Here is a 26,135-nt window from a genome sequence, read left to right as displayed (position 1 = left end):
GGCTTTTGCTCTTCTGCCATCAGTAGGTAGGAGTTACTTCTAGAAATCACCTCTGGTGGGATGGACAAGGGTATTTCCTTCTAGGTGGGGAAAAGGTCTGGAATAATGATCATTGGCATGAGTCTTGGCTTCCCACTGACTTCATTGACATCACACTGTGCTTTAGGCTATTTAAATGAGGTTGACAGTGGTAGAGCTTAGAAACCACACAGCTTTTCTCTTTATCAGGCAAAAGGTGACCTCAGGTTGGAGATGGAGAGTATAAGGCATCATCTTTAAAGTAAATAGCTGTATGTAGCTGTTGCATTCTTGTAAAGCAAGTCAGGTCCTTCCATCTAAGTGGTGCCAAGAGGTTCAACTGTGCTTTAATTAAATAGAGATTTGGGTATTCAGGTCTCCTGGTGAAGTAGGAATTAGTAACACCACCACACAACAGAAATACATACATACTGGGTTTTGTGAAACAAGAAGCTCCCCATGACCCAGTTTCAGTGTGTGCTTGAGCCCAGAACCCCCCCGTGTGCCGGGCTGCACCCCCAGAGCGTGAGCAGCAGCTCAGGGAGGGGATCCTGCCCCACTGCTGTGCTCTGGGGAGACCCCCCCTGCAGTCCTGATCCAGCTCTGGGGCAGCAGCACAAGAGGGACGTGGAGCTGTTGGAGCGAGTGCAGAGGAGGCCATGGAGATGCTGCGAGGGCTGGAGCAGCTCTGCTCTGGAGCCAGGCTGAGAGAGCTGGGCTGGGTCAGCCTGGAGAAGAGAAGGCTCCTGAAGGGGGAGACCTGAGAGCAGCTCCAGTGCCTGAAGGGGCTGCAGGAAAGCTGGAGAGGGGCTTTGGACAAGGGCCTGTAGGGCCAGGCCAAGGGGAATGGCTTTAACCTGCCAGAGGGGAGACTGAGATGAGCTCTTAGGCAGAAGCTCTTCGGCAGAAGCTCTTCCCTGTGAGGGTGCTGAGGCGCTGGCACAGGGTGCCCAGAGAAGCTGTGGCTGCCCCATCCCTGGCAGCGTTCAAGGCCAGGCTGGACACAGGGGCTTGGAGCAAGCTGCTCTAGTGGAAGGGGTCCCTGCGTGTGCCAGGGGTTGGAACTGGATGAGCTTTAAGGTCCCTCCAATCCCAAACCATTCTATGATTCTATGGCTCTTTTTCCCAAAGCTTGTCTGCAAGCTTACTCAGGGGGTCATCAAATGCTCTGTCTTAGGCTTTGTTTGTTAGCGTTTTGGGGTGATCCATCTCTAACTGCTTCCCCAACCATAGAAACTGGACGCAGAGTGGTCCCACTGGCCACAGGGTTATCATGCTGGCTTATTTGGTTTAAATAAGTACTTTGGGTACTTGCTTTATCCTAGATTTCCTGGCTAACCATCAATAAGTAATGTACTCTGTGTACATGCCAGTTGCCCATCTTTAAAGTGGCCCTTCCTAGAGAGGGGGGCTAGGAGTGTGCCTCATGCCACAGGGATGAATAGTTGAGACACTACAGATGCTGCAGCAGTGTGGGCTAGGATATCTGCTATACATAATCTCCTTTAATGGCTAATTGAGGTTGGCGATGACAGGGAAAGCTGAAAAAGTCCCTTGTGTTTTCTGACCAAGAGCATTAAGAAATTATTTCCTAATTCCTAATTCCATTCAGGAAAAGCTTCAACTGATGAGTGGCTGGGTACAGGTTCATTATTGTTAACACCAACAGCGGCAGTGAGCACATACGGGCCTGAACTTCATCTCAGCACTGGTGTAAATTGGTGGCTGCTCATGTGCCATGGTCCAAAATGCTCAGATTATACATGAAGCTTCACTGACTGCAGCCAGACAATAGATGTGATTTCTTTGGCTTGAACTTAAAAGGTCCTTCCTTCCTTCCTTTGAGGAGTAATTAGGACAGCCCTAATTTGGCAATATCCTGATTGCAAGCAGGAGGGGAAAACAGGAAACATTCTGGTGTTGCTGCTAGCAAATGACTGACTGAAATAGAAATCTATATTCATTTCAAATGATGCAGAGGAATGGAGCAGCTCCCCGGCTTTCCCAGGGCGAGCAGTTCGGTCCATGGGGACATTATGCCCTCTGCAGGGATTTTACGTCAGTACGGCTCCATGCAGCCTTGCCGTTTGGACCAGGGAGGTTTGAGATGGGGAAATCCTCCTGTTGAGGAAGTTGGGGAAGGAAGGATTGTTTATAGCTGCTTTAAATCCAAATGAACTCTTTAGAGCTGTGAAGTAATACAAGCAGGCGAAGCCATAGGAGCAAGGGAGCGTGTGTCCGTTCTTGAGATGCCAAGATAGTGAGAATTTGGGAAGCCAGAGATCTGCTTTATCATAGAATCATAGAACAGTTAGAGTTGGAAAGGACCTTAAGATCATCCAGTTCCAACCCCCCTGCCGTGGGCAGGGACACCTAACACTAAATCATATCACCCAAGGCCTCATCCAACCTGGCCTTGAACACTGCCAGGGATGGAGCATTCACAACCTCCCTGGGCAACCCATTCCAGTGCCTCACCACCCTAACAGGAAAGAATTTCCTCCTTATATCCAACCTAAACTTCCCCTGTTTCAGTTTGAACCCGTTACCCTTTGTCCTGTCACTGCAGTCCCTAATGAAGAGTCTCTCCCCAGCATCCCTATAGGCCCCCTTCAGATACTGGAAGCTGCTCTGAGGTCTCCACGCAGCTTCTCTTCTCCAGGATGAACAGCCCCAGTGTTCTCAGCCTGTCTTCATACAGGAGGTGCTCCAGTCCCCTGATCACCCTCGTGGCCTCCTCTGCACTTGTTCCAACAGTTCCATGTCCTTTTTATGTTGAGGACACCAGAACTGCACACAATGCTCCAGGTGAGGTCTCACAAGAGCAGAGCAGAGGGGCAGGATCACCTCCTTCGACCTGCTGGTCACGCTCCTTTTGATGCAGCCCAGGATACGGTTGCTTTCTGGGCTGCGAGTGCACACTGAAGCCGGCTCATGTTCATTTTCTCATTGACCAACACCCCCAAGTCCTTCTCCTTGGGCTGCTCTGAATCTCTTCTCTAGATTCTCCAAGATTTGCACATGGCATTTGGACATTCCCCACGTGCATGTGTCTCCTGAGCAAACGTGGGTGAAGCGTATTCAAATACAGGCTCCTCAAAGCAAGGCTGTTTTATTTGGAGTCCTTCACAGAGCAGATAGCACTGTCAGGACGTCGGCACGAAGGAATGCACAGCTGAGGTGTTTCGTGTTTGATTTCCATTTGGCTCGCATTTCCCAGTAAATACAAGGAAGAAAAACCTGGGTACGAATGGATTGGACATTCATTTAAGCAGCAGCGATGGGTTTTCTTGTTTTAGTTGGGGATGGATTTCAGAAGCGTGTTCGATCTGATGTAGGCGAGATGCCTTCTGCAAATGACATGTTTGTAGCCAGTGCGGTTTCAGTTTGACACAAAGCTGTTTATGAATGTGAGTTACGTTCCTGAGGGGTTGGGGATTAGAATGAAAATGAAAATGAGAGATAGAGCCACAAAACCTCCTGCTGTGTTGGCAGGGCTTTTCCTCAGTCTTGTCCAGCCCACACCTAGCTGCTGCTTCAGCAAATTCCCCTAACAGCAGCCCTACTCATGAGTTAAGCCTGTAGAGTTAAACTATGATACTCAGACAAGCTTTGCTGTCTTGAGTGCTAAAACTAATCTCTTTCCATGTCTTTCTACACAAATAAGCCCTGTGTTTAGTTATGTCCATGTTGAAGCTGCAGTTCTTCGTTGTCCACCTTTAAGCAGTCCTGTGCGTCCATCTCCTTCTTACCAATTTTCATCCTCTGTCCTTTGAACAAGCATCCTCTTACACGTTGTTCAACCTATCTGAAGAGCCTGACTAAAGGCACCGCTCACCCAAGTGAGTCTCTTTAGTCTGTAAAAGAGATGGACATCTCCAAAGAGTGGTTCACCTTAGTTAAAAGGTGGCCAGACCCTCTGGAGATGCTCAGCTTTCTCCTTTGGTTGGGAAGGCAGCTTATGGTGGCCAGCCTCCTGCCTGATCTCACTGAGCTAAATACGATAAGGTGGGATCTAACTGAGCCTGTATCTTTCAAAATGATGAAGAAAACCAACATATCTCAGTTCCTGCTTTCCAGCCAGGCAAAATTCATCCAAGGTGTGGGCTCTGCAGTCAAACAGGATTCCTTGGGTCGTCAAGAAACACTCTTGCTGCTCAGTTTACTACTTCTCACTGGTATCTTCCTCTTCTTGCATCAACTGGGGGGGGGCTTAAGTTGTCTTTTTGACTCCTTCTGGGCAGGGGTCTCTCCTTCAGGCCTTTGGGTACCTGGCACATGGTGAGCACGAGTTTTAACCTCTTAGCAGTGCAAGCAGAGCTCAGCATGGAGCTCACCACCTTGGCCCTGGGAAGAGAAACAGCTTACTCAAAAATAGATTGGGCACAAGCCAACAGAGCCCAATTACTCCCCTTGGCCCCCAGATGTTTTCCTGATGAAAAGCCATGGCTCCCACAGCTGTGTCCAGGGATGTTCCCGTCCCTTTACCCCCAGCTCAGGGTGACAGTGGTGCAAATCTGGGATCATTACCATCAGCAGATGTTTCCTGGATAAAACCCACTGAGCTGTAGAGGGGTGAACCATCCTCACTCATCATGTGCCATCATCTATGTGACACCTCTTCCCTACCCGCTCCCAGGAGCTGGGCACAGACAGATGGGATTTTCCTCAGCCCATTGAGCTGTGAATTAATTAGTTCATTATGGCACTGGCGGTGGCAAATATGGATTGGGTCGGGCTGAGATGGAGTTAATTCTCCCCAGAGCAGCCCTCCGAGTGCTGTGCTTTGTGTTGGTAGCTGGAAAGGTGTCGATAACACACCCGTGCTTTGGGTGCTGCTGAGTGTTTGTCAGCATCAAGTCCATCTCTCCATCATTTCCCCCTCACCATTAGGCTGAGGGTGGGCAAGATCTCGGGAGGGGACACAGCCGGGATAGCTGATCCCAACTGACCAAAGGGATATTCCAGAGCATAAGAGGTCTATCAGCAATTAAAGCTAAGAGAAAAGAGGATGCGAGGGGACATTTGTTATTACAACGTTTGTCTTGGAGCAACTGCTGCACATACTCAAGCCCTACTTCTTGGGATGTATAGATGTAGCCTGCTGATGGGAAGTAGAGAAGAAATCTTTTGTTTCCTTTTGCTTCACACATGGCCTTTGCTTTTGCTTTATTAAACTGCCTTTATCTTCATCCACAAGGCTTTTTCCACCTCATTTTGTACACCTGCTGAGTACAGGAGGGATATAGTAGCTTGGCAGGCGCCTGGCATCCAACCAAGGTCAACCCACCACAGCCTATTACAGCAGCAGGGATAATTACATAGGAGTCTGGGAGAAGGGGGAGTGTTTGAAAGGAAGCATTTTGAGCTGTACTAAAACATGTCATCCTGACTTGTGGTTATTTACTCGAGGCCCTGAATTAGATTGACATTGATAGAAGTTAAGGAAGTTGAAAACTGGCTGAGATGCTAGAAAGAAAAGGTGGAGGGGAAGGAGTGTTTAAGTTATGGGAAAAGCTGGGCATCTAACAGGGGTCAGGGTATGTCCCACCCTATTGACCACGAGGGGGGTGGTTGGAGTAAAACCAACCTATTGGTAAAGATTAGGAAGTCTTGCAATCATGGGAAAGAGTAGGGACATAATTCCAAAGGACCCACGTAGTGGTGGCGATGTCCCAGCACTGATTACTTTGAGGCTCCCTGTTGATTTCAGTGGAGAATTTGGCTTAGGGCTCCAGCAGCTCATGGACCCATGAGTAGCACATCACCAAAAGGTAAGAAAAGCAGGAATTGTGTGGGTTAGGCTCTTGGAAAACACAGACCCTAGGAAAGCAAGGACCGCAAACTCAAGTTACCAGCTTGCTATAGCAGCCAAATATCATCCTCCTTCTCCTCCTCCCAATACCCACTGCAAAAAGCAATAGGATTCTTGAAGAGAGCAGATAATAAGGATCATAAACCACAGAGGTAGCTCTGTCCTCTGTATAACTCCATCAGAAGACTCCCAAAGAGGACTTGCATTCTTAGTCATCTGAAGGGCTGTGATAAGGCTGTTAATAATTGAAGAGAGTAAATAGTGGAAGTGGGGAGAGCTGAGGCTGCTGTAAGGGAAAATAACAGGGAGTAATGGGATGAAACTGAGTAAAATAAACCACAAGCACAGTATCATGACTTTTATGTTTTTTATAAAACCAAGAGTTAGATTTGTTCAGCTGTGAAATAAACTCCCAAGGGAAGGAGACTGTTCCTTTAGTCATTTAAATCTGGAGAGGACAAAGCACTGCCTAATACATCCAATGGAACAGTTGTCTTGCCTTGGCAGAGAAACGGCCAGATAGCATCAAATGCAGTTTTTCCATCTCAAATGTCAGAAGTTCTGGTGGAGCTCTTGGGTTTTTTCCCTTTGGTTTTCACCCAGTGTGTGAAACAAAGCCTTTTTTCCTAAGTGGAACAGCACTAAGTTCCTAACAGCAGCAGAAAGCCAAATTGCGATATTGACACCGAGGTCTTCTGTGGCTGGAAAACAAAATCCCTTCTTTTGTCTGTGGCAGATTGAAGATGAGGCTTAAAGAGAAGGGAAAATTCTATGTAAGTGCATGTGACAAATTCATTTTCACAGATCCTGTGTATTTACAGAGCAGAGGTTGTTTTCGGGGTAGTCGGTGAAAGGAACGACAGGTTGCTCTGTGCTGGTGGGGAAAAGAAGTAATCTGCTCTGTTTCAAGATAGATTAGTGTTGGCTCCTATCTCAGTGCCTTTTTGCCTGTTTCCCTTTTCAAAACACGCATACTCGGTGTGGTGTTACTTTTATTTCTATTTATTGACTAAAATATACCTTTGAGGACATGGAAAATGAGACTGGTTGATAGAATCATAGAATCCACATAAACCCCTTCAAAATGTGCAGGGTCTTCATAATGCTCTTGCATGACCCTTCCCAAAATCACCACCTGAACGCTAGGGACAGCTCTGAGCACTTTTTGCCCCCATGCAATGGCCTAACCTGGATCTAGAAGTGTAAATGGCTCTGCAACATCCCCACTGAACTGATGTGGGCTAAGCCAGCACAGATGCATCCATGCAGCAGCACCCAGCAGCTCCAGTTCTTGGTTGATAGATCCAGTGTTGATCTCTGCATCTTTTTGATGCACAAAGTTTCTATCCATGGTGGGGAAGCATTTTTTTCTGGGGGACAGTAACAGATGGCATTTACATTTCTCCAACCCTTTGCATGGTAGGACACAGCAAACATGCATGCTTTCTAGGTGTCTTGGAGCCTTGTGAGCAAGGGGGCAAGCACAGGTCCCAGAGCCTCTTCTGTAGTTTTTCATAGGAGAAGCTGATACGACTCTTATTGCACGAGTGAGATCTTGATTCTGTTGTTAACCTGCAGCTAAGCCTCTCCATAGGAGCAGAACCTCTGAGACCTTGTCTTTCCAGACACTCTGCTGCTTGTTGGGTGGGTTTGCCACGTTCCCATTACAGAGGGCAGGAAAAAAATCCTGCTGCTGCCCATTGGAGAGGTCACCACCATGCTTCTGCTTTGGGTGATGTGGACAGATGATGTGTTTCTTTTTGGGCTGGAAAAGCAGTCCAGGTGATCACTATGCAAGGACTTCCTAGAAGAGCCTTCCAGATGCTCACCAGAGAAGGAAACCAGTGATAGGGTCTAGAAGGAAATTCCAGCATCCCTAACTCCTGCTTGCCTTTTCCAAGACATAGAAAAACACCTTCCAGGTCCTTCCTGTGTACTGAACAACCTCAGAATGGGAAAGGACTTCCCTCTCTGTAGTCACAGCATGCCCTTGACGTAGCAAACATTGACAAGGACTATGCTGATGGCTGTTCATGAGCAGTCCAAAGCAAAAAATAGGCAGCTAATTGACAGAGCATCCCATTTGTCTCCTGCAGTTGCCAGTGAGGAATTCAGCTTAGTTACACTGCCAGATATATTGAAGAGGGAAAGTAATAATTGGAATATGCTGTGGTCTTTGATTCCATTCCGCACATACATACGATTTAGCTGAAATCTCTATTAGGAGATGAAGAGAAGATCCTGGACCCTTCATTTCCTTTCAGTGCTTCAGACCTGGTCCCCAGGCTGGCCCAGCTGGTGTGTGGTGAGCTGGTGGCTTCCACCCAGGTCCTCCTGGGTAGGTTTCCACGTTGCAGTCACAACACCATCAGCAGCGGCTGGTGAGCTCGACTGAGATTGCAGGCAACACATGAGCCATGGAGAAACTGCCTTCTCTCTTTTGCAGTCCAGAAGGACCTCCTCCAGTTGTGTGAATGGTTGTAAGCTGAATGATTTCAGGGGTGGAGAGAATGACTCTATCAAAGTGCCTCAGGAGTTGTGAGCTGAAGAGGATTGTATATCCTGCCCACCTGCATTGCCGTGCCCTCCAGAAGAGCTCTTTGTTGAATTCCTCTTTGGACACATTCTGTCCTGCTTCATGCACACTTGTATGTGACAGGGAATTGAATGGATATGTGCAGAATGGCATGAAAAATACAACTTGCTCCTCACTGATGTGATTGTTGCTGCTTTCCCCCATAGGAGCATCGTGCAGTCGGATGAAAAGCTGGTGATCAGCGCGTCCTGGGCTAAAGATGATGATATCAGCAGGCTCCTGAAATCTCTGCCCAACTGGAGCAGCATGGCTCAGCCCAAGCAACTGAGACCCAAGAGAGAGGAGGAGGAAGACTTTATAAGGTAAAATGATTAAGTTGTAAATAGATTTCAAGGAGAGTCTCAACGATGGTAAAACCTGCTGGAAATGAAGTCAATGGTGGTGTTCGTGTAGCTGTTGTGTGCCCAGGTGTGAGAAAAATCACAGGATCATAGAATCATTTAGGTTGGAATAGACCCTTAAGATCACTGAGTCCAGCTGCTAACCCAGCACTGCCAAGTCCATCATTAAACCATGTCCTCAGGTGCCACATCTACATGCCTCTTAAATACCTCCAGGGACAGTGACTCCAGCCCTGCCCTGGGCAGCCTGTTCCAATGCCTGAACACCCTTTGGGGAAGGAATTGCTCCTCAGCTTCAGCCTAAACCTCCTGCGGTGCAGAGAAAGGGCAAAGCAAAGCTGCTTCTCCCTTGCAAAAAGCCCAGAAGGAAGGGAGGCCATAGTTCAAAGAGGAGCTTCAGTGGCAATGCCAGCTTGCTGCTTTCCTGCCCTTATTGCTCATGTCTGCTCCCTCTGTTGTTCAGACAAGGCTATATGAAGAACTATGCTTGTAAACCAAGTCAGGACAGTGGCTGGGATTGGAGGGGGAAAGAAAGGGTTATTTCTGATTGAGTCAAATACTTTTCCTGGTTGATGGTGCCACTCTGCTCCCTCCTGCAATGAAGAAAACTGCAGTTTGCAACCTAATGGAGGAGCCAACGGGTTGTACTGGGCAGGAAACTGGCATCACCAAAGCTGGCTTCCATTGGAACCATGACCTGGTGATGTTTCTCCTCCATCCCAACCCCAGGAGCTGTGTAAGGAGAGTCAAATGAAATGTATTGGTACCTCCAGATGAGATTCTTTCAGCAGCTACTTTCTGTGTCCAAACCAGATTATTTCTACCCTTGGAGGCAAGTGAAAGCCTGTGAGTAGGCAGATGGCCTTTCCCTGCACACTGCAAATGGCTCAGTGTCTGAATCCTTGATGCATCCTCCTTGTCATTCCAGTGAATCAAAAAGCTTGCCTGTGCATCCCCATCACTATTCATCACTTCCTTGATTGACACTTAGCTATAAAACTGGAGGAGTAAGTGAAGCTGTTGAAAATAACAAGTCTGATTTGCCCGGATTGTGATTTTACTCATTCACTCAAGGCAAGCACAGTAACATGAAGACGATGCAGTCTAGAGAGAGGCTCGAGGAAGAGGATAAAATATGTCTAGTCACAGAAATGTTTGCTCATACTGCAGTGGGGATCATCAGCTTTGCCAGTGTTTCAAACAATATTCAGTGATACTGGAAGAGTGAGGATGCAGAGCCCGTGAGGTCTTTGTGTAGTTAGTCCCTGAGTGGTTTGAGATACATTGATCCAGTCCTAGCCTCCATCCTTGCCTTCACGTTCATCCCTTGTTTCTTGGCACAGAAAGGTGCTGGGATGCCCTCTTGGCTCTTACTGTGGTTCCTGAGCTATCAACATGGGACACCACAGCTCCCATGGATGCAAAGCTGGCTACTACAGGCTGAACATAGTGTAAATTCCTGGCCAGGCTAAATCTGATGGCCAAGCTCCATCTAATGCTATAGCAGTGCCAGCATTTTGATCCTGTTAGGCATTTTATTCCAACATCGTCATTTTACTACCCATAAATTGAGGTATTCTGTGAAATTCTAGGAGAGGCGTTTTAATGTGAAATCTGCAAGTCATCTACACTGAATTCACAGGGAAAAGGCCCTCTACCATGTCTGGGCTTTAGCCTAAACATGAGGACAAAGTTCTTCTCTCAGTATCTGTTTGCACAGAGCATCGTGTATTACGGTTCAGTGCCTCAGACTCCTGTGTGAATGCTCCTGTAGCATTCATTTAAGGGATAGTAGCTGGTCTGGACCAGTTTTAGCCATAGATGGTAAGCGCCATGGCTTAGAAACCTCCTCAGCAATCTCTGGGTGCTTGAATAGATCTCTCCTGAAAGCTGCAAAATAAAATTAATTGCTTGTCCAGTTCTGTGTCATCTTCCTTCCATTGAAACAGGCTTTTTTTCTTCAGACTTTCCCCTAATACAAAGGAACTTGATTTAGAATAGAATCATAGAATAGTTAGGGTTGGAAAGGACCTTTAGATCATCCAGTTCCAACCCCCCTGCCATGGCCAGGGACACCTCACACTAAACCATCTCACCCAAGGCTCTGTCCAACCTGACCTTGAACACTGCCAGGGATGAAGCATTCACAACCAACCTGGGCAACCCATTCCAGTGCCTCACCACCCTAACAGGAAAGAATTTCCTCCTTAGATCCAATCTAAACTTCCCCTGTTTCAGTTTTAACCCGTTACCCCTTGTCCTGTCACTACAGTCCCTAATGAAGAGTCCCTCCCCAGCATCCCTATAGGCCCCCTTCATCCCTATAGGCCCCCCCTTTCTTTGCTGCTGTTGCTTCTTTCTCTTCCTCTTGGCACTGCTGATGAATGGGGAATAAGTCCACCGTAGCCATCTCTGCCTGAACACTGCAGTGGAGCCAAAGGGAAGTGGATAGCTTGGTTGTTAGGGTCATGGCTGTGATGGGAGAGCCTGGGAGAGTAAATTTCCTTATCACTTTAACCAACCAAGATATACAGATACTCATCTGTTTTAATGGTTCCCCCCCTCCTCAGTTAGCCGGGACAGCACTAAGCATCCTTTCCTGGAAAGGGAAGCTGAAGCTTGATTAAACATGGGAGCATGTTCTTTTTGGACATAAACCAAGACTGACAGCAATACTTGAACTACTCAGCACTATCCCTGTATGAACGTTGCTAAATTAAACGTGCCCTGAAAGTTTACCACCAGTGTTTGTACTGTGGCAGGAAGAGATCTCAGAGCACAGTTTTCCTTCTCTCCCCTTCCTTAGGTTTCCTCTAACTCATTTGTTTAATTAAGAAGAAGAATCCAAATGTGATGTCTCTGCAGAAAACCCCAGCCTCGTGCATGTCTGTGTTGACAGTGATTGATTTTGTTGTCCTAACCCATCACTGCGTCTTACAAATAGATGTCAAAAGGCAGGGTGAGATACTAGCAGAATCTCTCCATTAATATTCTGGTGGGGTTGGCCTGATAAAGGGACCTGATCGAGCATATTCTGGTAGCTCAGAACTTGGCAAGGGGAGAAAGGAAAGAAAAGTCATGCCTCTATATGTATAATTAAAGTTCTGAAGGCTGTTTGGCACTGGGGCGAGTGTGAAATGCGCTGCCCTTATCACGCTGTAAAGGTTAGCCTTCAGTTCATTACTGAACCAGATGTGTTGGTGATAAATCCCAAAGATGCATCATTTTCAGGTTTGCCTTTTATAAGGAGAAGCAATGTAAAAAGAGCTTCAGATCTGGTCACACTCGAGTTACAGCAGAGTGTGGGTTTCCATGCAGCTCTGCAGCAAGGGCCAAGGGTGCTGTGGACAGAGCGGGGGGCTGAGGAATGTGTGCTGGTAATTCGTGGGCAGCACATTTGCCTTTAAAGCCCATGTTGGTCTGGAGATCACACCACAGTGCAGACTTTCTACAAGGGCCTGTAGGGACAGGCCAAGGGCAATGGCTTTAAGCTGCCAGAGGGGAGACTGAGCTGAGCTCTTAGGCAGAAGCTCTTCCCTATGAGGGTGCTGAGGCGCTGGCACAGGGTGCCCAGAGAAGCTGTGGCTGCCCCATCCCTGGCAGTGTTCAAGGCCAGGTTGAACACAGGGGCTTGGAGCAAGCTGCTCTAGTGGAAGGTGTCCCTGCCCGTGGCAGGGGTTGGAACTGGAGGAGCTTTAAGGTCCTTTCAACCCAAACCATTCTGTGGTGATTCTATGATTCTATAATTTGACTGCAGGGTGCTCCAACTGCCTGCTGCTTCCTTCTCAGCATCTCCTCCTGTTGACATGAGGATGCTCATCCTCACTTGCTCTGCACCAAAAGGATGGGGTACATTCAAGCAGTATGAAATGATACCTGGCAACAGCAGATCCTTCACCAAATCATCCCAAACAGCACTGGTCAGAACAGTTACACTTTCCCAACTGCTTATTAGGATTGCTTCTCTTCCCTTGGCTTAGTTGATGCTGCTCCTTTCTTTACCTCTTAGGTCTCCCTCCCATTCTCACTTGTATCCTTTCTGTCTCTCTTTCCTTGTCTCTTTGTCTCTGAAGGATAAACGATCCCTCTGTCCAATTTCTCAGGTTGTATTTGTTATATTCCCAGTATTTTTAAAGGATGAAAGGATAATCTTGGAAGATTGGCAGCAGACTGTAGACAACTTTTCCCTGTACTGGGACTCTGAATCCGAGGTGTGAGTCATTTCCATTTGATGACAGTCTGCTCTTTTATATGAAATGAGTTTCTAGATCCCTTCTCTGGATCCTACAGGAAAATTTGCCTCACCATGAGCACAGGTGATGCTAAAATCCTGTTGCTATCAAGAGTCTCATTTGAGAGGTGTAAAATTGAGTGAGCAACTGGATCTTCACAGAGTGCTTCTGTATTTCAGAGGTTTCCTTCTGCCTTTCCTTTGTCTTGTGAGGGCAAAAAGATTTTTGGAAGATTTGGGCTGGGGTTGATTGAGGATTATGTCCTGAACCTGAGTCTAAGAAGAATCTCCCAGCTTCAGATTCATTAATCCTCCAGATTGCATTGGTTATTGAAATGAAAGCAGCGATGCCCAGCTCTTCTAGTACAATTTTGGGGCATAATCTGTGCCCCTAAACTGCATACCAGGGATGGAGGAGGAAGAAGGAAAAGATTCAGCTCCTCCACAAAGCTTTAATAACAGCTCCTGCGTTAACAAGACTGTGTATCGCTAAATCACATCATTAGAGCTACACAATGTACTCCACGTCTCTTCCTTGTCTGCTGTGATAAATTGGATGATATAAACTTAACAAGATGAGAATATTCAACGAAATTTAAGTGAGAAGATGGTTGGTGATGTTACAGCTTCAAATTGTCAGCTAGTGATGGCTGCTGCTTGGCAGTGCTGCGACCAGTGCTGCAGCACTGATCCTGGCGGTCCCCAACAGAGATGCAGAAGTTGTGGAGACTCAATGAACCTCAAAGCTGGTTTTTAGGATGAGCTGGCTCTGCAGTCCTTTAAATCTGAATCCTTGAGGTTGTCAGGGTGAGTTTATATCCATTGAGGATCCTTTTGCAGCAGCTTTTCATCAGGGCTACAAATACTGTTTGGGTGTGCTGAATATTTAAAACACCTTCAGGTGCTGAGCCTTTGAACCCAGTGAATTGGCTTCTTCAGCAGGAAGGTGGCTGGGAAGGGGTTTATTGTTCTTGCCCCAGCAAATCCTTTCAGAGGGCTTCCCCTTGCAGCAAATAAGCCACATGGGTTGTTTGTTTTGGTGCTTGCATGATTTCTTTCTGGTGGTTGAACAAATCCTGGTGCAAGGTGAAGCCAGAAATCCCCTTTTCTCTCTTTCTTTATAAATAAGAACATAAGGAGAATCTCTTTGGATCGATCAAGGGCACAACTGTCTGCCTGGGTAGCTCCTGTATACCATCCTAAAGGTCTCCAGGCTGTCACTATGGCTCGAGTGTAGGAATAGAAGACAAATGGGTTATAAAACTTCTATATGACATAAATACAGAGAAAAACCTACTGATCCAGAAGAAGCTGCAAAGCTGCAGTGGGACTGAGGCAAATACTGTCATAATACGATTTCCATTATAATGTGTATCATGTAAGACTGTATATATAATATACAATATGTATTCTAAGTGCTTTATATTGAGTTGTTATACAGCAAGCTTTTTACCCAGTAATTGTTTTCACTGACATCATCATGGATGTTCAGTTTAATGTGGATTTGTTATAACACTGTGGCATAGCAGTAATCCTTGTTTTGCCAGCTCATCCTCGTGCATTTGTGTCTTTGTTCACACTTTAATAGGTACTTTTAGGGTATTCCCTCTACAGCCACAGCTCTGCCCGCTGCTTTTAGCTGCGGTTTAAATTCATCTCCTTGCTTCTCATCTGCAACCATCAGTGGAAATCATCCCTCTGAGGTCTATGGTTGTGAGGGTGTGAGAATGGACAGTAGGTCCTCATTGGGTCGGTGTGTTCCAGGGGTCTCCCAAGGGGCTTGCTTGGTGTTCCTCCTTCCTTCTCCAGCTCCATGCTCCCTCCCAGCAAGTGTTTTCATAGAATCATCATAGAATCATGGAATGGTTTGGGATCGGAGGGACCTTAAAGCTCATCCAGTTCCAACCCCTGCCACAGGCAGGGACACCTTCCACTAGAGCAGCTTGCTCCAAGCCCCTGTGTCCAACCTGGCCTTGAACACTGCCAGGGATGGGGCAGCCACAGCTTCTCTGGGCACCCTGTGCCAGCGCCTCAGCACCCTCACAGGGAAGAGCTTCTGCCTAAGAGCTCATCTCAGTCTCCCCTCTGGCAGGTTAAAGCCATTCCCCTTGGCCAGAGCCCCTCTCCAGGTTTCTCATAAGCCCTGTTAGTTATTGGAAGGCTGCTCCAAGGTCTCCTTTTCCTCAGCATTATTTGATGAAGGAATAAGTGACACTAATTTCTTGGCAGAGAAAAGGGAGAGGAGCAGTAAGTGAGCATAAAACTGCTGCCAAGGGTACATCAGTGTCCTGGTTCAGCAGTAGCAGTCATTTTTCTCCTTGGTAGCTGGTGCAGTGCTGTGTTTTGACTTTTGGCCTGGGAACAGAGCTGATAACACTGGTGTTTTAGTCAGGCCAAGGACTTTGTGAGCCTCATGCTCTGCCAGGGAGGAGGGGAAGCCGGGAGGGAGCAGAGACAGGACACCTGACCCAAACTGCCCAAAGAGGTATTCCATACCACAGCACGTCATGCCCAGCATATAGACTGGGAGCAGTTACCCAGAAGGGCTGGATCACTGCTCGTTTGGGCTGGGTATTGGTCGGCGGGTGGTGAGCGGTTGTATTCTCTTCCCTTGTTATTTCCCTTATCATTATTATCATTGGTGGCAGCAGCAGTGGTTTGTGTTATACCTTAGTTACTGGGCTGCTCTTATCTCAACCCGTGGGAGTTGCATTCTTTTCGATTCTCCTCTCTGTCCCTCCAGGAGCAGGGGGAGGGAAAGAGGGGGGGAGTGAGTGAATGAGCTGCCTGGCTGGGTTTAAACCACGACAGTCAGACACCTGCTTCTTCATTCTATTGATGGGGGCACTTGGCTCCTTTTCAGCCCTGCTTTGGCACGGTCGGAGTGCCTTAAACATAGCAGTGCTCATCTTGATTTATCACACGTGCTCTTCCCTGGCCTTTCTTCCCCCTCAAACAAGTTTCCTGTCTTATGTATGCTGAAATATGGATGAGGGAAAGCCTTGTATATTGTCATCAGTCCCTCTGTTGAGGCCCTCAGTGCCCTGGGTTAGTGGGGAACTTGGCAGTCCTGGGGGAACAGTTGGACTTGAGGATCTTAAAGGTCTTTTCCAACCCAGTTGATTCTATGCTTCTATGATTCTGTTTCCAGGCAGTTTTGCTCAGTGGGTTGTTTAATTGTATTAACAGCCCCTTGCTGTTAGTATCACCACTGCTCTTGGTTGCTGGAGGAGAGGAGGGGGAAGGTGGTCTGCCTGCAGGAAACTTCTTTGGGGAACCAGTACACCAGCTTCCCGTACCTGCTGGTGCCATGTCAGGGATGTGCTATGCATCCTGTACAGTATCCACGAGAACAGGGTGGATCTAAAGCTCAAGTATTGCTGGTCACTATGCTTGGAAGGTTAAAAAAACCAGAGAAGTTAGGGTGGTTTAACAAAGGGAAACAAAATGAGATGCTTTGTTAATCCAAGGATTAAGCTAGAGCACTCAGCCTGCTTTGACAAAGCAGAGATTTAACAAAGAACCCAGTTGCAGTGTACCCAAACCCCATGGGGACTGAGACTAAAGGGCAATGAAGCGGTGTGGCAGCCCCGTCAGTATCAGTGTGAGGAAGAGTGAGCTCCCACAAAGAAACAGCTGGAGAGTGGAGAAAGGCACTTGAATCTGCTTTATTTGCAGTGCAGTTGATCTGCAGCATGAATCTCCATCTTGAGAATGGGTGTACGCAGAGCTGAATTAATCACTGGAGAGAAGAGCGTTGTCTTTTGGTACAGGCCTGTAACACGCTCTGTTATGAACCACTGGATAATGAGGTTTTCTCACTTTATCAAGTATATCATCTCTGGGGCTGGGAATGTCCATCTTTGGGTGCTCCCCAAGAGTTGCAGCATCTTTTATTTTCCCAGACACTTTGGCAAAGTCCAAAGCAAACGTCCTGCCTAAGGCAGGGTGAGATGTGCATCCTCAAAAGTCGTGGCGATTCAAGCCAAGGGTACCCATGGCAATATCAAAACCTCATCAATCAGATGCAGAAGGTGGCTGCACATCTCTGCGTACGTGCTGGCTCTGTGTTGGATACATGCGTACAGACACACACGTGACGAGCATTGGCTGAGAAACTATAGGAATCAACGGTTTGAAGGTGCTATTTTAAGGCAGGTATTCAAAAAAGCAGAGCTCAGGTTGGATATTCAGTTGATTTGGGGGGGGTTATATCCTTCTGTTAAGTGTAGCCTTGCAAAGACAAAGGCCTGTAGTGAATATTCTCTCAAGCAGGCATCAGAACGCCAGCAAAACCTAGCTTCAGGGAGACGTTTGCTAACAGCAGGTTTAAACTGATATGGGAGGCATCCACTAGAACTCTTTATAGGTATCTTCTGCAAGGGAGTTGCTTGCTGAAGGTTGTCTCTGTTACAGGTTTCGGTTTGTAAATTGGGGTTTCTGCAGTCAAGGATGTGTATTAAAGAAAACAAATATATTTGCTGCCCTTTTTATACCAGCTTCTGTTGTTTCAGAGCGAGGGGCGGAATCGCATTGATCTCCACAGCGTTTAAAGAGTACAGCTTCCCCTAGAAGACCTTATTTGTATTCCTAACAGGAACAAAACTAGGAAATACACCATGGTTTGTATGCTATAGATTTTTCCCAGCCTTCCTGAAATCACTGCATTATTCATGCCCAGGCTATCCATCCAAAGCAGTGCCAAAACTGTTTTGCTTTGCATGTGGGAAGGCAGAAGAGTTGTCCCTGTGATCGGAATGAATTGGTAATTGTGGTTGTGGGCAGCAGTGTGGTAGTGACTCCTTTTACAGCTCTCAAATGGTGTTTTCCATAGAAAGTGCCTTTCCTGTGGCACTTTGTATTGGGAGGCCGTGTTAACGAAGGTAGAAATTCATCACGTGTTTCATTTCTTACGTTTCCAAGTGATTTATGCAGTTGCCAGTGGGATTTGGTAGTCTAAGTTCACAGGAGTGCTTTGGTTGGAGGGAAGAAAGCGTATCTATGAAATGTCTTCTGCTCCACAGGAGCGGATGATTGTATCTGAGTGTTTGTAGGTGGATAGAGTTAAGTGATGTGTTCTGTGTCTGCTGTAGAAGTCAATAATGTGTTTTACTTTAAAGAAACATAGGATCATGGACTGATTTGGATTGGAAGGAACCTTAAAGCTCATCCAGTTCCAACCCCTGCCACGGGCAGGGACACCTTCCACTAGAGCAGCTTGCTCCAAGCCCCTGTGTCCAACCTGGCCTTGAACACTGCCAGGGATGGGGCAGCCACAGCTTCTCTGGGCACCCTGTGCCAGCGCCTCAGCACCCTCACAGGGAAGAGCTTCTGCCTAAGAGCTCATCTCAGTCTCCCCTCTGGCAGGTTAAAGCCATTCCCCTTGGCCTGGCCCTACAGGCCCTTGTCCAAAGCCCCTCTCCAGCTTTCCTGCAGCCCCTTTAGGCACTGGAGCTGCTCTAAGGTCTCCCCTTCAGGAGCCTTCTCTTCTCCAGGCTGACCCAGCCCAGCTCTCTCAGCCTGGCTCCAGAGCAGAGCTGCACCAGCCCTTGCAGCATCTCCATGGCCTCCTCTGCAGTCACTCCAACAGCTCCACGTCCCTCTTGTGCTGCTGCCCCAGAGCTGGATCAGGGCTCCATTATTCTGGTCATGCTTTACCCAAAAAACAGTGGTCTACCCCACCTATGAGCTTGTCCACCCTCTTCAGCCTTGTATTCCCCTTCAAACACCTATGTGGGCTTTGGATAAGTGTTTGTATCCTTTTATGACTGTCTGAGAAATGCTCAGTCAGGGAAGCTTGCAAAGAGCTTTCCTGCAGTTCAGAAAGGATTTAACATATTTCCAATAGCCAGAATGGATCACAATTAACCCCAGGAATAGCTGAATTACCACGGCCATGGTTCACTGGATCCTGTGTCTCAGTCCCCAGACATAGCTAAGAGATAAGGACTCCTCCCAGACCACAGTACGCAGGATGCAGCCTAAGGCAGTGTGTTTTCTATTGTCAAGAAGAAGAAAATCCTCAAAGAGATTTTTTTAATGAAGGCTATTTTTACTTCTGCCTTTAATGAATTCAACTGAGCAATTTAAAACCATTTCAGGGTTGTTCTTTTCTCTTTCTCTTTTTTTTCCTCCTCAAGTGACAGTGAAGTCCCACAAATCTAGGGAGACGCTGGCACTAAAACTGCTTAGATAGTACATGAACTGCCACTGATGGGATTATTTTGCTGCAGCTCGTTGCAGCTATTATGCTCAGCAGCATGATTCCTCATTGTGAGTTCATAAAGGAGCTAATGACAGGAAGTGGAGATTTGCAAAGTTGAATGGAAGTGGAATGTAAATTCATAACAAAAAGAGCAAGTAATGATGGGACAAGGATACTGAGGACCCCGTGAATGTGCTGTCACTTACAGTCTTTCAATGAATGCGCTTGGTTTGAGGCAGGAGCTGTTGTAATTAGATGTAGGAAGCATGTCCTGATTTTCTCCATCCTCACGGTACACAAAAAGTCCTGCTGGTTTCTCCTCCTTTACCTGCAAAAGCAATGAGAACGTGTGCTATAGAAACGGGACAGGACAAAACATGCTCTTCGTGGAGGCAGGTACTGGGAAAGCCAAATCTGAATGCAAAAGGTGGAACTTGACAATGGAGTGAGCAGTTACACACCTTCCAAGAACTTCTTGCAGCTTTTGGGGCGGTGAAGACGTTTGTCTTGGTCATCATTTTTCCCTTAGGTGCTATCTGCAAGTAAAATAATGCATGGGCTGACATGTCCCTTTGTCGTAAGGTTTCACAGGAGATTTCTTGAGATAGATGTGTGAAAAAACCTGAAGCAGGAGCGGAAGAGCTGAGCTAAAAGCAAAGATTAAGAGTGCTGTATGTGGTTGATACATACATCAGGGAGACACGGAAGGCACCTGCGTGTCTCAGCAAGGTGTCAGTGCTGGGTGGAGAGGAGGAAGCATGGGAGTTGATTGGGATGAAGTTTGTAACTATGAGGAATAAGTCAGAGATCGTAAATGCAGGGGGAAGGATAGAAAATAACCTGAGAAAGAGGTGTCATTCACTGTAGCAAGACTTCAAAAACTCCTCCAGGCAATATTCTTGAGACCCCACACCGCAGCAGCTCTACGTTTGCTGGTTGCACCTTCTCCGTGGTGTAACCGATGTCTTCTTCCTCTTGCTGTCCCATGCTGCAGTTCTGATGTTGGCTTTGCTTTGCATTTCAGGGCTGCTTTTGGCAAGGAGTCAGAAGTTCTCATTGGCAACCTGGGAGATAAACTCATCCCTCAACAAGAGATCCTGCGGGACGTCAGCGACCTGAAGGCCTTGGCCAACATGCATGAGAGCCTGGAGTGGTTAGCAGGTCGTACCAAGGCAGCCTTCACCAGCCTCTCAGCCTCCCAGAGTAAGTAGTTTCCATAGGAGAACCTTTGTCTTAGGAATGGAAAACCCTCAGCATAAATACCTGATTAGAGCAGGAGTGGGCATCCTTTGTTCTTGATTTCAAAGCAGGTTTATGACAGAGGGAAGCAGAAAACAAAGCAGCTTCATCTCTTTCTTCCTGCTGAATGCTGCGGTGTGGCATCTGCTCAGCCTGTGGTGGGCACCACGTGAGGGTGCCAGGAGCATCACTTCTAGCATAAGCTCTGAAGGGGCTTTCAGAGCTTGAGCTTTTCAGCTGTCCCTGCACAGGAGCAGGTATCAGTGTCGAGACAGGTTTCATTTCCTTTAAAGCATCGCTAGATCACTGAATATTTAAAAGGAGATGTGTATTATACATTCAGGAGAGAAACTGCACAGCTTTTAATGAGGAATGCCCTCATGTGCATGTCACCAGGGCACTGATGCAAAAGCAGAAGCAGCCCTCGGTGAAGCAAAGTGCCAGGAGGGCAGAGACAGAGGAGCCTGGAGGTGCTTGGGGCCATCAGGGATTGCCTGCATTACCTTTGTGAGATCCTTTCACTTCTCTGCGCTTCAGCTTTTGCTCCTTCCTCCAGGGAATAGTGATTTTTCTGTCTGGAAAGTGCTAGAGATGTGATTAGTGTTGCTTCTCTTATTGCTGTCACTGGCATTGTCTGCACAGGGTCACAGTCAGAGGAGGGCTGTAGCTGTGCCCCAGCAGTAGAGCTCAGCATAAACAGACCTCAGCTCTGCTGCTTTTCCACCTTTCCACTGTTAGTAACTTACAATGAGCCACCTACAGCTCAGCTGACCTGGGATTAAGCTTCTGCTAGGACAAAGGTTTGGGTCTCAGCTGCCTCCTGAGCCATTCCCAAGAGCTGTCCTGGGTCACAGCCAGCCCCCCGGGTAGGTGGCTGTGCATTTGTTAGAGCAATTCATGCTGCCCTAGATCCCTGTGGTAAAACAGGAGGTGTTTTACAAATACTGAACACCCACTGTTGTCTAAGGGTTATATTAAATGCAGCTGCCTCGGGTGTGGGAGGAGGCATCTACACTGTGTTGTCAATGAGGAGCCGAGAAGAAAAGAGAGGTGGTAGGTGTGCCATCCCTGGAGGCATTCAGGGCCAGGCTGAATGTGGTGCTTCAACCTGATCTAGTTGAAGATGTCCCTTCTTATTGCAGTGGGGTTGGACTAGATGACATTTTAAGGTCCCTTCCAACCCAAACTATGCTATGATTCTGTGAAAAACACTGCATATAAAAGTCCACACAACTTGGTGAATCCCAGGATACATGGGGGTGTAGTGAGGATACATGGCATTTCTGCACTTGGTCATGTAAATATGGAGCAGGGTCCTAGGGGAAGGTGCCCACAGAGGAGCAGGACTGTGGGCAGCCAGATCTTCTGAGCTCCTACAGGAATGTGGCATTAAAAATCACCTCAGCCTTATTTTCTGGGATATTTGTAGGTGCTAAATAAAGTCATAGTGTTATAGCTCTGTAAAAGTTATTATCATAGAATCATACGTTGGTTTGGGTGGGAATGAACCTTAAAGCTCCTCCAGTTCCAACCCCATGCCACGGGCAGGGACACCTTCCCCTAGAGCAGGTTGCTCCAAGCCCCATCCAACGTGGAACATTCTCCCTTGACAGCAGTGCATCTCTGGTTGACTGACAGTCCTTCCTGTGGCTCATAACTCTGCTCTAGAGCAGGACCTCTAAACCTTTCACTCCCCCTGTCCACCATCAGTTCATTGGGATCCAGAAGGATAATGAAGATTATCCCACCAGGTAACAGTTAGAGACCCAAAATACTGCAGGTAGCTTTAACAGTCCTGTAACCCATACTTTGAGCTCTCAATACCTGAATGACCTCTGCTTTCACAGGGTGAGCTCTTTTTGAAACAAAAGAAACCCAAACCCAATGGAAACTGCAATCAGTGCTCAGTAGCCAGATATTTATTCCGAGCACTTTAATTTCTGGGGGAGTACTTGGGGCTGAGGAGTTGTGCTCTAACAGTCAGAAGCTGTTGAAAATCAAAAGCATCATTTATAGTTTCACGTCTAATTCAAACTTAGATTATTTAACAGCATTTTCCAGCCATTAAAGGGCATGAGCCTGACTTTCAGCTTTCTGAGAGGACGTTACACGGAGCAGTGAATAAACATAAAAGTACAAAGTGTAGTATTTCACTTGGCAGCATCCTCCTGACAATAAAAATTCATCTTCCTTTGTAATAACTTTATACCAATGCACTAAAATATCTGTACACAAATGTCAGGAGGATCTGAAACAAGGGAAGAACGAGGAGTGTTGGAAAACGTTAGAGGCTCTTGAACTCCTGGTTGTAAATGAAACCTGGTGGAGTATATCTCATAAACGGAACATCAATAGAGCTGACTGCAATCTATATGGGAGAGGTAAAACGAGATGCCGTGGGGCAGAGGTGGTGGAATAATTCGGATGTATTTACAAATCCAGCAAGCTCCAGTGATACAGAGGGGAGTGTGATTCTTTTGGGGAAGAATAAGAGTGAACAGCAGAGGAAAAATGAGGTAAGATGTCTCTTTCCATCCCACTTGGGCAGGAGGAGAGCGACGTGAATGTGCTTAGACTGAGCCAGGAGGGAGGTGTTAAAATGGGAACCACCTATGTTAATTCCAAAACACTCAACTGTCATCTGAGTTATTCTGTTCTCTTCTGTTGTCATTTGATCATCTGAATGTCTGAGCATCATTGCTGAAGGCCACAGCAATGATCATAAGGGGGAAGGAGGAAGGGGAATAACTGACCAAAAGCTAAGCTAAATAAGGGGGTTTCTGCTAGGCACTGAAGCTCACCAGCTTTGGATTCAGATCACCATAGGTGCAGCCAGCTTTGTCATTTCAGCATCAGTAACTTTGACATTAAGACATGTCCATGTGAAACCCAAGTGTTCCAGTTCAAATCAGCTGGAATCAGTGGTTCTCATACACAAGTTAATGGGCTGTTGGACACACAGCTCAGGTTTTGGGTAGCTGGCTTTGGCTGGACAGCATTTGTTATATTCCTTTGAGGAACTCTATCTTCTGCTTTTTCTCTCCTTGGACTAGATGCTGTGTTGAAGTGTCTGTGCTTGAACAAGAGGAGTAATCTCATTACTGGTAGCAGTGGTCAGGGTTTATCTTCCATGCTTACCACATGTTGGCTCAGTGCATCAGGAGAGCACACATACAGGTCTTTGACCATTTCTGTTTTCTGGCCCAGCAATGTGAGATTCCCTCTTGATCTCACTCAGGGCACCAGCAGAGCGCTTAGTGAGTGACTGAGACCAGGATTTTTGATGCAGTGCCAGAAATACCATCTTCTCCAACAAGTCCATAACATGGTGGTGGTGTTCCTGTATTCCTTCATGGTAAAAACTTGGTAGCTTTTCCAGCAAAGCTTCCTTGGCTGCAAATGGGCAAAGATGCCGGAGTGGGACTCTTCATCAGGGACTGCAGTGATAGGACAAGGGGTGATGGGTTCAAACTGGAACAGGGGAAGCTCAGGTTGGAGATAAGGAAGAAGCTGTTCTCTGTGAGGGTGCTGAGGCGCTGGCACAGGGTGCCCAGAGAAGCTGTGGCTGCCCCATCCCTGGCAGTGTTCAAGGCCAGGTTGGACACAGGGGCTTGGAGCAAGCTGCTCTAGTGGAAGGTGTCCCTGCCCGTGGTTGGAGCTGGATGATCTTATGGCCCTTTCCTATCCAAACCATTCTGTGATTTATAGGAATAGCTAGAAGTATTCAGAAACCACACAGTGGAATAGGGCTGGTATAGACATGGTTTGGGCAGTGCTAAAAAGAGGACTACCTGTTGGTGGCTTTTTGGTTAGGCTGTGAAAAGCCCCTTCCTAGAGATAAAAATTCAATAACCTTTTGCTGTGGCTGTGCCACAATTATCACTCATTTAAAACCAGTCTAGCTAATAGAGTGCTTTATCATGCTGGGCAGTCTCGGCATTCTTCATTATTTAGTGTTTGCTAAGCTGATGGCTCTTCCATAGCTCTTCCCTTATCTGCACTCCTTCAGAATTGGATTTTGTATTTTCCGAACCAGTCAGATATGACAAAGTCATTTTCTTTTGCTCTTGTCTTTTGAGGGAATACAAACTTCTTTTTAACAGGAACCATTTAAGGATTAAAGTTGCTGGAAGAAGATGAATTAACTGAGGAAGTCGAGTAAATTTTAAATAGGTTTTATATGAAAAATGGAAGTTAGGGTTTCCTCTTCTCTTCCTCTCCTGCTTCTCTGCCTTGTCAAACGCAGATAGAACATAGTCATCCTTTTCCCTTGCCGGAGCTTCAGCCTTCTGAAGCCCTTTGAATATTTAACAAAGAAGGAATTATTATGCATGATGAAGGAGCTGGGACGAGCTTTACATTTTTAAGATGGTTGCATGCTGTGTGTAGGTAGGAAGATGAAAGAGCAGCCATTAGCTGACGGAGTCGCAGCTACCCTTTTGAATCCAGCCAGCTCTTGGCATCTCCTGACTTCAGATCCTTGTAGTCAGCATTAACAACTGACTGGCTTAAATGTGGGGTTTGAAATGACTTTCACGTAGAGCACACATACAACAGGTTTGGCTTTCTCTTCTCGATGGTTTACTGGAAGTAAAGTTTTGGCCCGTGTGCCATGTGTCCACATACGTTTATAGAGAAGTAGAGGTTCTTGTGTCCACCCAAAGGTTTGCTTAGTGTATCCTGGGCACTTTCTCTGCGTCCCTTCTTTCTTGTCCTTAATAAAGAAGACCATTTTAGTACCTTAACAATTTTATCTAGAAAAGCAGACCTCTGACAGTAGTCTCAAGAAAGGCATCTCCTTTCCTGTCATTACCTTCTCCTCAAGAAGAAAATCTCTTTAGAAACTGATCCTGAGGCTCATTATTTAGTCAAAGGAGGAAGATTCATCAAGGAGCCCCCTTAGCGGAAGCTTTGCATCCGGAGGGGACTGAAATCAAGGCAGAAATGGATAAAAACCTCTGAGTGTTCTTACTGTGGGCTGTTTGTTGGCTTTTTGTACTACCCCAGGTCCTGGATTCACGCAGTTGGGTGAGGGTCTTACTGAAAACCACATACATACATGGATGCTTTCCCTTTTCCTTGGAGAAAAGCCTCAAAAAGGTGAAGAATTTGAAACATACTGCTTCTAAAACCAGACTTAAACCAATGATTTCTTTGACAGTGGTGGAAGCTCTTGACTTTTGACTTCCAGCTCCTCCCTGTCTCCTAGTGTCCTTGGGAAGTCGGCGGTAGGGCGAAGATTCCTTCAGGAGCAAAGAGTCAAGATGTTCAACACAAACCTGGTTTCACATGGGCGCCAGGCTGACCCTGTGTCTGCAGTGGCAGGACCTAGGAGGTGAACTCTCAAGAACTGGGAGTACACACTTGGAGTTAACCTCTGCAGCTCAACCCTGCCTACTTAGGGGGAAAGCAACCCAGTATTCGAGTAGATGCATGGGAGACCTTCTCCGAGGACTCCCTCCCTCTCTGGGACACCCATGCCCTTGAGGACATAGAGCCATAGAATGGTTCGGATTAGAAGGGACCTTAAAAATCACCCAGGTCCAACATCTTAACTCTGCTGGATCCACAGCAGAACAAACAGGATGAAGCCGTTTTTCCTCTACCTGCTTGGCACTCCGCAGACATGAATTGCATTTTCTCACTGGCAGAGGTGGGTACCCCACTCCTGTGATTTGCCTTAGGAATGG

At 46.9% G+C, this 26,135-nt stretch overlaps 1 protein-coding gene across 1 annotated transcript in view; it reads left to right on the top strand.

Moving 5' to 3' along the window:
- Positions 1 to 26,135, top strand: part of EXOC4 (exocyst complex component 4) — a 394,793-nt gene that overhangs the window by 317,309 nt on the left and 51,349 nt on the right. Inside the window, exons 13-14 of the mRNA XM_061467959.1 lie at positions 8,576 to 8,731; positions 20,231 to 20,409. Of these exons, the coding sequence (XP_061323943.1) occupies positions 8,576 to 8,731; positions 20,231 to 20,409 (335 nt within the window). The remainder of the gene's footprint in view (positions 1 to 8,575; positions 8,732 to 20,230; positions 20,410 to 26,135) is intronic.

Source organism: Pezoporus flaviventris, unplaced genomic scaffold (assembly GCF_033815535.1).
Source record: "Pezoporus flaviventris isolate CSIRO_AGI_PZ_B2104156 unplaced genomic scaffold, CSIRO_AGI_Pfla_v1 ptg000046l, whole genome shotgun sequence".
Taxonomy (NCBI): Eukaryota; Metazoa; Chordata; class Aves; order Psittaciformes; family Psittacidae; genus Pezoporus; species Pezoporus flaviventris.
This window is presented reverse-complemented; position numbering and strand designations above follow the sequence as displayed.